The 14,634-nt window shown below is 34.8% G+C and overlaps 1 protein-coding gene across 1 annotated transcript; it reads right to left on the bottom strand.

Moving 5' to 3' along the window:
* Positions 1 to 5,852: 5,852 nt before the first annotated feature.
* On the bottom strand, positions 5,853 to 14,387 carry LOC132553381 (ubiquitin-like protein 7). The gene is made up of 10 exons (XM_060217624.1): positions 14,198 to 14,387; positions 12,651 to 12,770; positions 12,115 to 12,194; positions 11,685 to 11,769; positions 11,238 to 11,295; positions 10,921 to 11,021; positions 9,173 to 9,237; positions 8,290 to 8,379; positions 7,331 to 7,438; positions 5,853 to 6,330 (listed from the first exon to the last, which is right to left on the bottom strand). The coding sequence occupies exons 1-10, from the start codon at positions 14,385 to 14,387 to the stop codon at positions 6,205 to 6,207; spliced, it is 1,023 nt and encodes a 340-aa protein (XP_060073607.1). The 3' UTR covers positions 5,853 to 6,204.
* Between the last annotated feature and the right edge of the window lie 247 nt (positions 14,388 to 14,634).

Here is a 14,634-nt window from a genome sequence, read left to right as displayed (position 1 = left end):
GTAGCGGTAGATAAGGAAAACTATTCTATAGAGATCAGTAGCGGTAGATAAGGAAAACTATACTATAGAGATCAGTAGCGGTAGATAAGGAAAACTATACTATAGAGATCAGTAGCGGTAGATAAGGAAAACTATACTATACTATAGAGATCAGTAGCGGTAGATAAGGAAAACTATTCTATAGAGATCAGTAGCGGTAGATAAGGAAAACTATACTATAGAGATCAGTAGCGGTAGATAAGGAATACTATAGAGATCAGTAGCGGTAGATAAGGAAAACTATACTATAGAGATCAGTAGCGGTAGATAAGGAAAACTATACTATAGAGATCAGTAGCGGTAGATAAGGAAAACTATACTATAGAGGTCAGTAGCGGTAGATAAGGAAAACTATACTATAGAGATCAGTAGCGGTAGATAAGGAAAACTATTCTATAGAGATCAGTAGCGGTAGATAAGGAAAACTATACTATAGAGATCTAGCGGTAGATAAGGAATAACTATTCTAAGGAATAACTATACTATAGAGATCAGTAGCGGTAGATAAGGAAAACTATTCTATAGAGGTCAGTAGCGGTAGATAAGGAAAACTATACTATAGAGGTCAGTAGCGGTAGATAAGGAAAACTATTCTATAGAGATCAGTAGCGGTAGATAAGGAAAACTATACTATAGAGGTCAGTAGCGGTAGATAAGGAATAACTATTCTATAGAGATCAGTAGCGGTAGATAAGGAATAACTATTCTATAGAGATCAGTAGCGGTAGATAAGGAAAACTATACTATAGAGGTCAGTAGCGGTAGATAAGGAAAACTATACTATAGAGATCAGTAGCGGTAGATAAGGAATAACTATACTATAGAGATCAGTAGCGGTAGATAAGGAATAACTATACTATAGAGATCAGTAGCGGTAGATAAGGAATAACTATACTATAGAGATCAGTAGCGGTAGATAAGGAATAACTATTCTATAGAGATCAGTAGCGGTAGATAAGGAATAACTATACTATAGAGGTCAGTAGCGGTAGATAAGGAATAACGATCCTTTAGAGATCAGTAGCGGTAGATAAGGAATAACTATTCTATAGAGGTCAGTAGCGGTAGATAAGGAATAACTATTCTATAGAGATCAGTAGCGGTAGATAAGGAATAACTATACTATAGAGGTCAGTAGCGGTAGATAAGGAATAACTATACTATAGAGGTCAGTAGCGGTAGATAAGGAATAACTATACTATAGAGATCAGTAGCGGTAATAAGGAATAACTATACTATAGAGATCAGTAGCGGTAGATAAGGAATAACTATATAGAGGTCAGTAGCGGTAGATAAGGAATTACTATAGAGATCAGTAGCGGTAGATAAGGAATAACTATACTATAGAGGTCAGTAGCGGTAGATAAGGAATAACTATACTATAGAGGTCAGTAGCGGTAGATAAGGAATAACTATACTATAGAGATCAGTAGCGGTAGATAAGGAATAACGATCCTTTAGAGGTGGTCAGTAGCGGTAGATAAGGAAAACTATACTATAGAGGTCAGTAGCGGTAGATAAGGAAAACTATACTATAGAGATCAGTAGCGGTAGATAAGGAAAACTATACTATAGAGATCAGTAGCGGTAGATAAGGAATAACTATACTATAGAGGTCAGTAGCGGTAGATAAGGAATAACTATACTATAGAGATCAGTAGCGGTAGATAAGGAATAACTATTCCATAGAGATCAGTAGCGGTAGATAAGGAATAACGATCCTTTAGAGGTCAGTAGCGGTAGATAAGGAATAACTATTCTTTAGAGATCAGTAGCGGTAGATAAGGAATAACTATTCTATAGAGATCAGTAGCGGTAGATAAGGAATAACTATACTATAGAGGTCAGTAGCGGTAGATAAGGAATAACTATACTATAGAGATCAGTAGCGGTAGATAAGGAATAACTATTCTATAGAGATCAGTAGCGGTAGATAAGGAATAACTATACTATAGAGATCAGTAGCGGTAGATAAGGAATAACTATTCTATAGAGGTCAGTAGCGGTAGATAAGGAAAACTATACTATAGGAAAACTATACTATAGTCAGTAGCGGTAGATAAGGAAAACTATACTATAGAGATCAGTAGCGGTAGATAAGGAATAACTATACTATAGAGGTCAGTCGGTAGATAAGGAATAACTATTCTAGAGATCGGGTAGATAAGGAAAACTATACTATAGAGGTCAGTAGCGGTAGATAAGGAAAACTATACTATAGAGATCAGTAGCGGTAGATAAGGAATAACTATACTATAGAGGTCAGTAGCGGTAGATAAGGAATAACTATTCTATAGAGGTCAGTAGCGGTAGATAAGGAAAACTATACTATAGAGGTCAGTAGCGGTAGATAAGGAAAACTATACTATAGAGGTCAGTAGCGGTAGATAAGGAATAACTATTCTATAGAGATCAGTAGCGGTAGATAAGGAAAACTATACTATAGAGGTCAGTAGCGGTAGATAAGGAAAACTATTCTATAGAGATCAGTAGCGGTAGATAAGGAAAACTATACTATAGAGATCAGTAGCGGTAGATAAGGAAAACTATACTATAGAGATCAGGAGCGGTAGATAAGGAAAACTATACTATAGAGATCAGTAGCGGTAGATAAGGAATAACTATACTATAGAGGTCAGTAGCGGTAGATAAGGAATAACTATTCTATAGAGATCAGTAGCGGTAGATAAGGAAAACTATACTATAGATGTCAGTAGCGGTAGATAAGGAAAACTATACTATAGAGATCAGTAGCGGTAGATAAGGAATAACTATACTATAGAGATCAGTAGCAGTAGATAAGGAATAACTATACTATAGAGGTCAGTAGCGGTAGATAAGGAATAACTATACTATAGAGATCAGTAGCGGTAGATAAGGAATAACTATATAGAGATATAGCGGTAGATAAGGTCAGTAGCAGTAGATAAGGAATAACTATACTATAGAGGTCAGTAGCGGTAGATAAGGAATAACTATACTATAGAGATCAGTAGCGGTAGATAAGGAATAACTATTCTATAGAGGTCAGTAGCGGTAGATAAGGAATAACTATACTATAGAGATCAGTAGCGGTAGATAAGGAATAACTATTCTATAGAGATCAGTAGCGGTAGATAAGGAATAACTATACTATAGAGATCAGTAGCGGTAGATAAGGAATAACTATTCTATAGAGGTCAGTAGCGGTAGATAAGGAAAACTATACTATAGAGGTCAGTAGCGGTAGATAAGGAAAACTATACTATAGAGATCAGTAGCGGTAGATAAGGAATAACTATTCTATAGAGGTCAGTAGCGGTAGATAAGGAATAACTATACTATAGAGATCATACACCGAACATGCCTAAAATTATTTTCTTCATCTAGATTTGCAGTTAAAATCTTGTAAATAGTATACGTGACGATAGTGTCCTCTTATCCAATCTACAAAATTTACCGAAAAATAACAACTTTCTAGTATCTCTATACCTTTCTATACTCGTCCAACCAAGGAGGTCGGTACACATATCAGTTCTGGTTCGGGTACTGAATCCCTGAATGAATTTAACAATGAAACACTGCGCCCTTTCTAACATTAGTTTTTCTGTGTTCGTATCATTCCACAGCTCACATCCAAACAAACTAAAGCATACAGTTTATTCTCAATTATCTTGCCACGAATTAAGCACTATCTGTAATAGACAAATTCCAACCAGCTCTAAACTTAGGATTTCAACCATCATTTTTATATTATTTTACCTTGTTAAGAATTAAATAGGTAAAGTTCTTAATTATCACGATTAGGATATTTTCAATAGGTCGTGGACTTCAGGAAGTGACTTTCACTTTCGCTGTGTACTTTACGTGGAGATGTAATACACACATGTAGTACATGCAAAAATGGCTTGGATATTTAGACTTTGTAATTCATAAAGGGCAGATAAATTATCACAAGATGATTACGGGAGTCAAGAATACGACATACAAATGTACATTCAATATTGATGACCTTTTGGAAAATCTATGATAGAAAACTGGTACACGTTTACCTAAATTCTTTTGAAAGATTTGGTTTGAATAGCAGTTTATGTCAATAAATGTCAAGAGGTTCTGTGTTATGATGTTAGAAGCAAAGAAGTGTTTATTACATATAATTTCTCGGTAGATTTTATTACAGATATTTAACACTTTTGACCAAGAAATGTAAAACCATCATCATCACAGACCTAAAATAATTCTTTTTAAGTAAATGATCAGTAACACAAACGTTCGAGCAGCCCAAATTGTGTCATAACAGGTTTGATGAACAGTTTAGGTTGCGTGGAGTAGGAGCAGATGCATGATTTACGTATATACAAAGTATTCTAAACATACAAAGCTCGTGTTGTACACCTCCTCCTTGTATTTAGTTGTTGAAAGGAATTGTAGTTCGAACACAATCAGGTACTCAGGTAAAGAATAACGATAGATTAAGGACAATTTCCTGTTGAACATTACACCCAAGAATTTGGATTGCTTAACAACCGGAACAGGTACACTACCAAGAGATAGATTCGGATTGTCTAACAACCGGAACAGGTACACTACCAAGAGATAGATTTGGATTGTCCTGTTGTTTCCGAATTTGACAAAAATGCATACAAACTGTTTTTGATTGTGAAAATCAAAATCCATTTTCATTTTTCCAAATATAGAGTTGATTCAAACATTGTTGTAGCTGTCTTTTGATGGTATCCATATGCTTATAGCATATAATGAAGTCAATGACATAAAGAGTGCCCTCCATTGAAGGAGATGTTTTGACAATACTGTTAACTTTAAGTCCAAAAAGTGTAACCAAGAGAATGCTACCTCGTGATACACCCATTTCCTGACTAGAAATACACTATCTGATAGAAAATTTGGTAGATTACCTCTAATACCTATATCATGCAGATCTTTCATTTTGCCATATTTCCAATTTGTGTCCTAAGCCTTTTCCAAATCGAAGAAAACAGCAATCAAGTGCTCCTTCTTTAAAATAGCCTCATGCACAAAGGTTTCATGTCTACCTAAATGATCGTTGGTACCTCACTTACATCTTAAACTGCTTTGTAGGGCTGATATTATGTGAATGGATTCCAGATACCAAATTAATCTCGAATTCATCATCCGCTCTAGAATTTTACAAATGCAACTCCTGAGTGATAACTGGAGGGATTTGTCCTGTCTTTACCCTGTTCTGGGATAGGAATCACAGTTGCCATTTTCCATAACTTTGGGACATTACCTGATCTAAAAATATAATAAAAAATATCAAGAAGTTTTTCTAATGATGACTCTGGTAGATGTTTTAGGAACTGACAGTGAATATCATCAGGTCCTGTTGCAGAGTCATGTGATTTTTTTCAACGATTCTCAAAGATATAACATCGAGAAAGGTTGATTGCAAGTTTCTTTTTATGTAAGTTTTTCCTCAAGAGGTCCTAAATCTTTGAATTTTTTTTTAAAATAATCATTTGAAAACATAATTTGGAAAAAAATGGATCCTAAATCATTTGCAATATCAAATTTTGATGTTGGGATGTGATCATGATATTCAAGTTAGATAAAAGTTCTGCTTGAGTAGCTAGTTATGTCGGCAACAAAAATTTTAATGTTTAGGGGTATAAACGAGGAGACCTGTATCCTCATCAACCACAACTGAAGCAAGATAAACTAGTATTTTGTCTGCTGAAAGATCAATAATGTGAAGTCAGCAAAACTTGTTAAATGATGTGGCATAAGGTTTCTAGTATTCTTGTATAGAGCATGAATAACATTTTTCCTTAGGACAAAGCAAATCATTTGTTATAACTTTTACAACATTTTATTGCACAAACATTGTCATGTCTTTTGTTCAATCTCACTAATACTATTTGATACCACAAAGGTACAAAATTGATATTAAATCAATAAAAATACATACCAGGAAATTTTAAATCACCACTTTATATCACACAAACCAAGCTGTTGTAGCTCTGAACTGAAGTCCATGTATTACACAGAATAAAACTCTTCAACAACGTGGTTTTTCTTTCATAGAATTTGATCTATACAGGATATTCAAAATGAAAAATACCATATTTAAGTCTATGCGAAAAATAATCTAGAATGATTTCCAGTGATGGCTCTTCTAGATATTGCTGAGTTTCATTAAAAAGTTCAGAAATGTCCATCTCCAAAGATGAGGTCGAGTGCAGCATGAATGTCCCCTCCTGTTGCTTGTAGAGCACGTCTTGCCAAGGCCTCATCCATGATTCCCATGTCCCTTAGCTGCTGGATCTGACTCTGGAAACAACATTTGACATATGTCATACTTCTCATTGAATATCAGATGTACTAAATAAGTCAAAGATTCAAAGACATCTGAACATATCTTAACCTCTCATCCTTTTTCTTACTGACATGAATACCCAAGGAAAGATAACTTGGGGGTAACCAGAAGGTGTAACCCTATTAAGAGTGGTCAGTCAATCCAACTAAAGATCTGTTAATACGTAACCTTCTATCTGCTCAGACACTGACTCGTGAGCGATGTAAATAATTAATTTACAATAACATGTACTGAGTTTAGCCTACATCCAGTCAAGTACCATGTTATTTTGTCTTTAAAGACCTTTTCATTGTATTTGTGAGGATGAAATAAGATCTAAAAATAACAATGAACATTGTATAAATGCACAAGAATCATTATAATGGAGTAAAGCATTAACACTCTTGTTACTTTATCACATAAGTAGTTACTTTCTTGGGTCAAAATTTGCGTAATTTTTATTTAAAACCAGAGAATCAAATTCAAGGAATTAAAAGTTTGTGGTCTGGATGTAAGAGTGCATTCAATTTTTGCAAATATCCAATGTAGAGTTTGAGTTTCCGATACATGATTGCTGATTTACCAGTTGATCACCAGTATGATTCATACAAATAGTAAAGACTGATGCCTATATAAGTAATCTGTACCAACATAGCATTTAATCTGTATCAAAGAAGAGTATTTTCTGAAATATCCCTGAATATATAGACAAAACTGAGCTGGCTAGTGACAGTACCAATAATAGTCTTTAGATACAGTTTTATAATATCACAGGTAATATTTACATGTTTGATGTGTGTCTTATTATTTTACATATCAAATTCTTGCTAACATGTTTATTCCCTGTGAAATAGCGACAATATTGTCATGAAAACAACTGGATATATGATAATCAATTTTTCCAGTAAGTGTGTAAATGATGGTGAAGGACAAATAGACTAGGACAGGGTAGGTGGTGGGTGATGTGATATTTACCTGAGTAGCTGTGGTAGCCTGCTGAATTGCCTGCTGGAAAAAATCCTGTGTGATGCCTGATGAACCTGCAGGTCTTTGTGCGGAGTTGTAGGCTGGAGGGGGGATGGCCTTGAAATAATACATTTTTATTTGATATCAAACTCCAAAAAGGTGAACATATCAAATAATAGGTTGGTTGAATAAATTCAAAAAGTTGAATAGCAAATCTTAAAGACATCAGAAAATTTAAGAGAAATATTGAAATACCGTCAAACCTGCCTTTGAAGGCCACCTTTATACAAAGGCCATCTCTTGGTAAAAACCACTTTTCAGTTCCCTATGTAATGCAAGTCATAGTTATTGAACCTCTATATAAAGACCACCTGTGTGTAAAGGCCAGTTTTCTCTATTCTCTTGAGTGGCTTTATAGACAGGTTTGACTGTATCAGAATATCATAATAGGTTGATACAAATTCTAAAGAGGTGAACACATCAATAGAAAGATCATAGTTTCAAAATCTGTTGAATAGAATTCTGAAGAGGTGACCACATCAAAGAATAGCAAATGATGGTGTCAAACTAGCTACAGCATACAGGTATCTAGAGGCTTTTGTAAGCACGTATAGATACTTGTACACCATAAATCTATGTATGAAACATGTACTGAGAAGTTAGAACAGATGTAATTTTTATGTTTATACACTTGTGTATATATAATGTACCGACGACTTTTACATATAACTATGTGAAGGGAGGTAAGCCAATATGGCGGATGCAGAACTCGGGAATGATAACCCCCGGAATGGCATGTACCTGCGTATAGTGCGCACCCCCTTTTTGACACGACAGTTTCAGCTTAAAAAAGTGCGCACTATACGCGAATATTTACGGTATATATATATACACAAATGTACAACCAATGCTTCAATGAAATATGATGAAATCAGAAGGATTTTACTTTAAATGTCTAAGAAACCTACCTGGTTTGGAGGTGGCTGAGAAGGGCTACCAGTAGCAGCTGCCAGAGCAGCAGATAGTTGGGAAGCTGTGATGGCTTGTCCTCCTATCATCTACAATACACAAGGTAAATCACCTGACACATGATCAGCAGAGATATTTCTATATACTACTGACCTATACTACATTCTTGGTATTTATTTTGTGTACCTGTGTCTGTAGTATATCTATATAAAGGTACTAACAAGCAAACAATTGCTTTTCATTTGATCTATATCATCAATAATGATAATATACCGTGTATCTGTGGCAAGCATACAATAGTATAAGTGATAAATCATTGTTTGTTTTCAAATACAATGCAAGTCATTGAAATTAAGCAAAACAGTAATTGATCATGTATGCCTATCACATTTTACTCAATCAATCATCAATTCAATTTTTTGTTCCTCATAGATTACGTATGGTTGCACAAGTTTACAAAATGTGTAACAGTGCCTGCTGACTAGAATGTCAATGTAATGACTAAAGATTTTAATCAATGATTTCTTTCTAGCCTTTTATTTGTATTAGATAATTTGGTTGATGTTATCTCCCCTTTATCTGCTGTCAGGATTTTACTCAGTTTTCTGTGCCATACCAATATAAATGCTTTTATCTGGATACAATTAGGTAGGGAATACATATCTTCCTATCCAGTCATTTATTATTCAGAAAACTTTGAACAAAAAAACACGACGTCTACAATTCTGCCACTCATGCATTGTTACCATCCTACCTGTGGAAAAGGAGAGCCCTTCATTATCAATCACATGAAAGAGAATTTGAGAACAATGATAATACTCATTACAGAGAGACAGCTCCTACAATTTATTTGTTCAGCCAATAAAACTCATGCCTACTTACAGATGGTTCTGGTCGATTGTTTGGCATGTCTTCATCATCTGACATCTGATCTAGGGAATAGGTTCCTGTACAATACAGATATGTTATGATGATACAAGCATGGTATTGTAGATAGGGCTGTCATTGATATTGACACATTGTGACACTAAGGCAACTGATATACATCAATTACTGACATTACAATTATTGATATTTTGTTGTATTTTGAAAATAATTCTTTTGCCTAACAATAACACCTTATAATTCAGGACATATCTTTTCTCTATTGTTCAGATCTTAACGATATAAAGAAAGTGTTGCCTGAATTTTCTGTTTTATTTTCTTTATCTAGTTGGGTGCAGAAAGAAAAGAAAGCTCATGAAAGAAATCATTACTGGATATCAAAAATCAATATTCTTCACAACTGATAAATATTTATTCCATCAATAAGCTGTAAGTATTGAGAGAATAAAATCAGCCTATCATGAGCTACGACAGCAATATGTAAAGCGATCTCAACAGAAAACAAGAAATCCCAGAAGGATCTTGGCATCCAACATTGTTTGATCTTTGAAAGCTGGATCTTTTCCCTTCTTTTCTCCGATTTTGCTTTTAATATTAAGACATTTGAACATTCCTTTGCGAAAATAGCAACAATAATCTTTAACTGCCAAACACATAATGGCCATCTGGAAGCCATTTTATTTCTTCTGATCAGTCCCAAAATCAAACAAGGAGAGACCAAAGGGAACATATGTATGAAATTTGAGAGACATCCATTCAGTATTCTTAAGAAATAGATATAACAATCTTTACTAGGCAAAATCCAAGATGGCATCCTATCCATCATTTTGTTCTTCTGATCTCAAACTCTAACAGGCACAACAAAGGACCTAAAGGAACCTATACATGTAATTTGAGGAAGATCTATAGAGTAGTTCTCAAGGAAATAGTCGAAATAGTCAAAGTCAAAATCAAAGATGGCTGCCTTTTTGCCAATTCATTTTTCTGATCAGACCAAAAATCAAATGTGCAAAACTAATGACAAAGGGGAACCTACATATGACATTAAAGAAAAATCCCTTCAGTACTTCAAGAAAAAGCAATAACAAACTTCTTTAAGTTAAGATCCAAGATGACCATCTGTCGGCCATTTTGTATTTCTGATCAATCCCAAAATTAGATTGGCACAAATAAAGACCAAGGGGAACCTACAGATGAAATTTGAGAGAGATCCATCTCTTACTTTTAAAGAAACATTGATAACAAACTTCAATGAAAAAACCCAAGATGGCTGCCTGTCACACTCTTTTTTTTATCAGTCCTAAAATTACATGGGTACAACTAGAGACAAGGGGAACCTACATATGCAATTTGAGAAAGATCCATCCAGTACTTCTCAAGAAATAGAGATAACAAAATTTGTTTACAGACGAACGGATGATGGACCATGGACACAGAACGATTTGACTAACCCACCACCTGATGATAGCTGGCTAAAAAGAAATGCTCAGGGTAGAAACCATGTAAGGACCACTGCTTTAAAGTTGTTTCATTTGGTTTGCTGGTATATTTAGCAGTTATCTTTTTTAACATAAAAGTTGTTTTGACTGACTTTAGATATTTCATCAAAGGCAGTGGGACCATGACAAAGCAAACATGACTAGCACCTATTGACAAAATTCAAGTTGGCATTAAATTCAAAGATTGGTTCAAAGAAGGATACTTAGTAATAATTGAAGTGCTATCTCTGTGACATTAAGACTTACCTGTTGCTGTGTGGTCAGAGTCTTCCAACCTTCCTTCCTTGCTGACTTCTGCAGCTATAAGTGTGGCAGCTTGACCAAAGGAAGGGTGCTTCTCTACAATTCTGTTTAACAAAATACTTCATGTATATTGTACTTCAAAATCTTTGAACATACATATTAAATCATCATCAATATTGTATGTAGAAGCTAAATCTGATCAGTGAGTCAAATTTCACAATAATGAAAAGTATCTGCTTCTTGTTTATTTTGATCACACAGCTAATTACTGTTCTATGTTAGTAGGGCTATAGTAGTCCAGTGGCACACATCTTACTTACTTTTGTATGTTATCAGGATGAGCTAGTATAGCTAAGAGTTCCTGGTCTTGTAACATTGCTGTAAGGAAACAAACAGTCAACATCAACCTTGTTCCAAATCTCCTTGAATCTACATAAACTGATCTCATTTTTCTTAATGTTGATTCTTTAAATATTTCTAGTGATTTACAGATTTCAATGCTATAATCTAGAGGAAAAGTAGAACCAGGCAGGTTATAGCACACAGAAAGGTTACACATCAAAACATTGGAAGGTTCTTTGTTGGTTATGTGTTTATATCTGCTTTCACTGAAGAAATCAGTGTTCAGCAGACATGAGGGGGTTATCCTTTATCCTGAAATGGACTGGAGCACAGTATACCTAAAGGGGTATTTCGGGTCTATCAAGCAGTCATCAGTTAAACATACATATATGTTATTGGAAGCATCTTCTTGTAACATGATTTACCTAAAGCAACAGGATCCTTGTCTAATCCAGGGGTGGCCGCAATTACATTCTCCATGGCATCAGGTTCATTCAATATTCTTTCAACCTGAAAAGTAAAACAGTTGATATATAATCTGTAAATGACTTAGTTTCAGTGTGTTATCTATTAAGGCAAATAAGCACAATGACAAATTGCTCATCCACAATATTTGGTATGTAAACAACATACATAAAACTGCTAATAGCGTCATCATATTTTTACATAACAATTCTAGTGCTTACTAGTGTTTTCCATGCAGGCAGCTGCTGTGGTAAAATGGTAATTTCATTTAGCATATTCTGCTTCCATCCCAAAACGATTAGTTTCTAGTGCATAATGCTAAAAATGAACCACAAAATATTCTTGAATATTCATGAAAATCTGCCCTTTACTGAAATAATTTCAACATACTGTTGTTCTATAAGCTGGATTAAGCAGAGCCGACCTCAATGTTGCTACCAAATTCTTCACAGCTACTGGAGACATTTGCTCTGCAAAACATAAATGGTTAGTTTAACTAGTACTCTACAAAAGGATAGTTTAACAAGTAATCTTTTCCCATGATTGTATGTTTGCTGTTATTGTAAACTTTGGTTTCTTATATTTTGGGTTACTATTCTACTATCACCAGCAGACAAATATTACAGTTCAGTGTTATGTTTGGTTGTGTAAAATACATCCTTTAAAGTAAATATGATGCCAGAACATTTTTGTGTTACTGTATAAACGCAAACTTATCACTGTCCCACTTTTGCTCATCTCGCCTTTTTGCTAATGTATAGGGAAGTTAAAGATAAAAAAGCTAACATATGTGTTATATATAAATTTAACACCAGGCTAAGTAGTCTATGAAAAAGCAAAAAGAAAAAATAAACCTTGGCCATTGTTTCCTTTGTACAATATTATTGAAATTTGATACATAATTGTCTTATAAGGTACATTATTACCTGCGTCATTGACAGAATACTGAATGTGTCTCTTCAGAGCAAACACTGTTGAACCATTTTTTAGGCCATACTGTTCCATCTGTTTGTCATCATCCAATCTCTGTCCACAGTACACCAGATCTGGAATGTGGAAATCACACTATATATTTACAGGGGTGAGGGATGAAATGGCAAGTATAGGCTGCCTAACTGGTTCTGGCTGGTGAGAATGAGTTTCTGTCTTGGGTAACTTTTAACTGGTTTTAGTTGGCTATTACAGCCTTTCAGCAGATGAGAAAAGAAAGGAAAGTGAGAAGAGTAAAGCAATGGGAGGTAAACAGGGGAAGAAGTGGAATGGAAAAGAGTTTGACTTCTGTTCTAATGTTCCTATGACCTAACAATATAAACAATATGAGAAGTTAACTCCTGACTTGACTCTGACCACAGGAAAGCTTTAACAAGCACATGATGTGTCCCTAAAAGAAGAAGTGAATGCTTCCCACTTCTAAAGAGTAAAGACCTACATGCACTTCAGCTGATTGAAATTTAGGTTGTGCGTGGCAATATAAAAGGTAAGACACATAGATTAGTAAAGATGAAAAGATGTATGTTCTGACAGAGGACAGGGATTTAGACCTTTATATTTCAGGAGTAAACTTTGTTTGTGTGTGAAAACAATTATTCTTATGTGTGAGATGTCTTACATGAGTTAATTTAAATATTTTTGCTTAAATTGTGGTATGGTAGGGACAGGATACTTGTATGCAATTGTAACTATTTCCTCATGATGGGTCTTTTAGAGCACAGTAGTCTGGCATTTTGTCTGTAATCTTTAAAGCAGCACCACTGATGATGTTTTAACACTTTACAGTGACTTTATATATGTCCCCTACTAGGTTGCCATACTCCAGATGAGGATACACCAGTGACCTTAATGTTGATGTTACTTTTAGGATGCACCTCTGGTCACAGAGACGATAAATGGCTTTTTGGTGATGCTACTGACACAGAACTCACACTTAAAATGCTATCTAACGGTGTTACTGAGATATTTTTTCTATGTATGATACTCCAAAAATTGGCTGATACTGCCTCCTTGAGCACAAAACTCAGAATTACATCTTCAAACAGCAACAATATCAGCAATGACTAGATGAAATAACCATTGACATACATCTGGCCACCATCGAGAGTTAAATATACCAACACTCATTCTACCTGTTTTAATCATCCACTGATACTCTCCATTACAGATTCAGCAGCAGTTTATTTAAACACTTTTACCACGGGTATCTGCATGAGACCGGTCAATGTGTACAGTACATGTGACTGAACTTCATTTTGATACCTCAAAATGGTCATTGTTATTTTCTCAAAACAACTACGGGAAAATAACAAAGAGATACTTATTATACACACGAAATAGTTATCTTTTAACCACTTAAAGACTAACAGCTATTCACATTATAAACAGTAAAATCAGGCCTGCTCGATGTTAGAATACACTAGTAGCGTCCTTAGTGAACAGTTACTTATAATTTTGTAAACAATGGACAGAAGAATGTTACCGAAGTCCTGAGAAGGTAAGTTGATAATCCTGGAGATTTCATTTTTCATTATTGAAACTTTCCCTTTTAGATTCATGAGATTTAGTTTCATTCGCTCCGACTTTCCATGGATGGTCCTGTTGCATACAGAGACAGATGCCATGGCTGCAGTTTTAGGTCGATGTGTATCTAGACTGCTTCCGGTCCCCATCACCTTTTGAATTGTGGGAAATATACTCAATTCTGTAGAGAAAGATTATTTCTGTGATTTTATCGCTTATAAATAATCCTTCAATAATTTATCTTTTTCTTTTTTAAACTATAAAAGTCACAAATGGTTAAAGATCGTCGATGGCATAAACTATTAGTTTATAAGATCTGGTGTATGCCTAGTTTCACTTTCATTTTATCAATTTCCACTTCCGACTCCATAACTTCCGGCGAAGTTACCGCGAAAA

Source organism: Ylistrum balloti, unplaced genomic scaffold, assembly GCF_031769215.1.
Source record: "Ylistrum balloti isolate Yb309-2 unplaced genomic scaffold, AGI_CSIRO_Ybal_v1 Utg370324, whole genome shotgun sequence".
NCBI lineage: Eukaryota > Metazoa > Mollusca > Bivalvia > Pectinida > Pectinidae > Ylistrum > Ylistrum balloti.
Note: the sequence above shows the minus strand (reverse complement) of the source record. Positions and strands in the feature narration are given on the sequence as shown.

Excerpts from the sequence above, each read along its gene's own strand:
- LOC132553381 (XM_060217624.1), bottom strand. The coding sequence starts at position 14,387 with ATGGGGACCGGAAGCAGTCTAGATACACATCGACCTAAAACTGCAGCC. Across the intron at positions 12,771-14,197 it reads CTTACCTTCTCAGGACTTCG|ATCTGGTGTACTGTGGACAG; the intron begins GTAACATTCTTC and ends TCCACATTCCAG. Across the intron at positions 8,380-9,172 it reads ACAATCGACCAGAACCATCT|ATGATAGGAGGACAAGCCAT; the intron begins GTAAGTAGGCAT and ends TGTGTATTGTAG.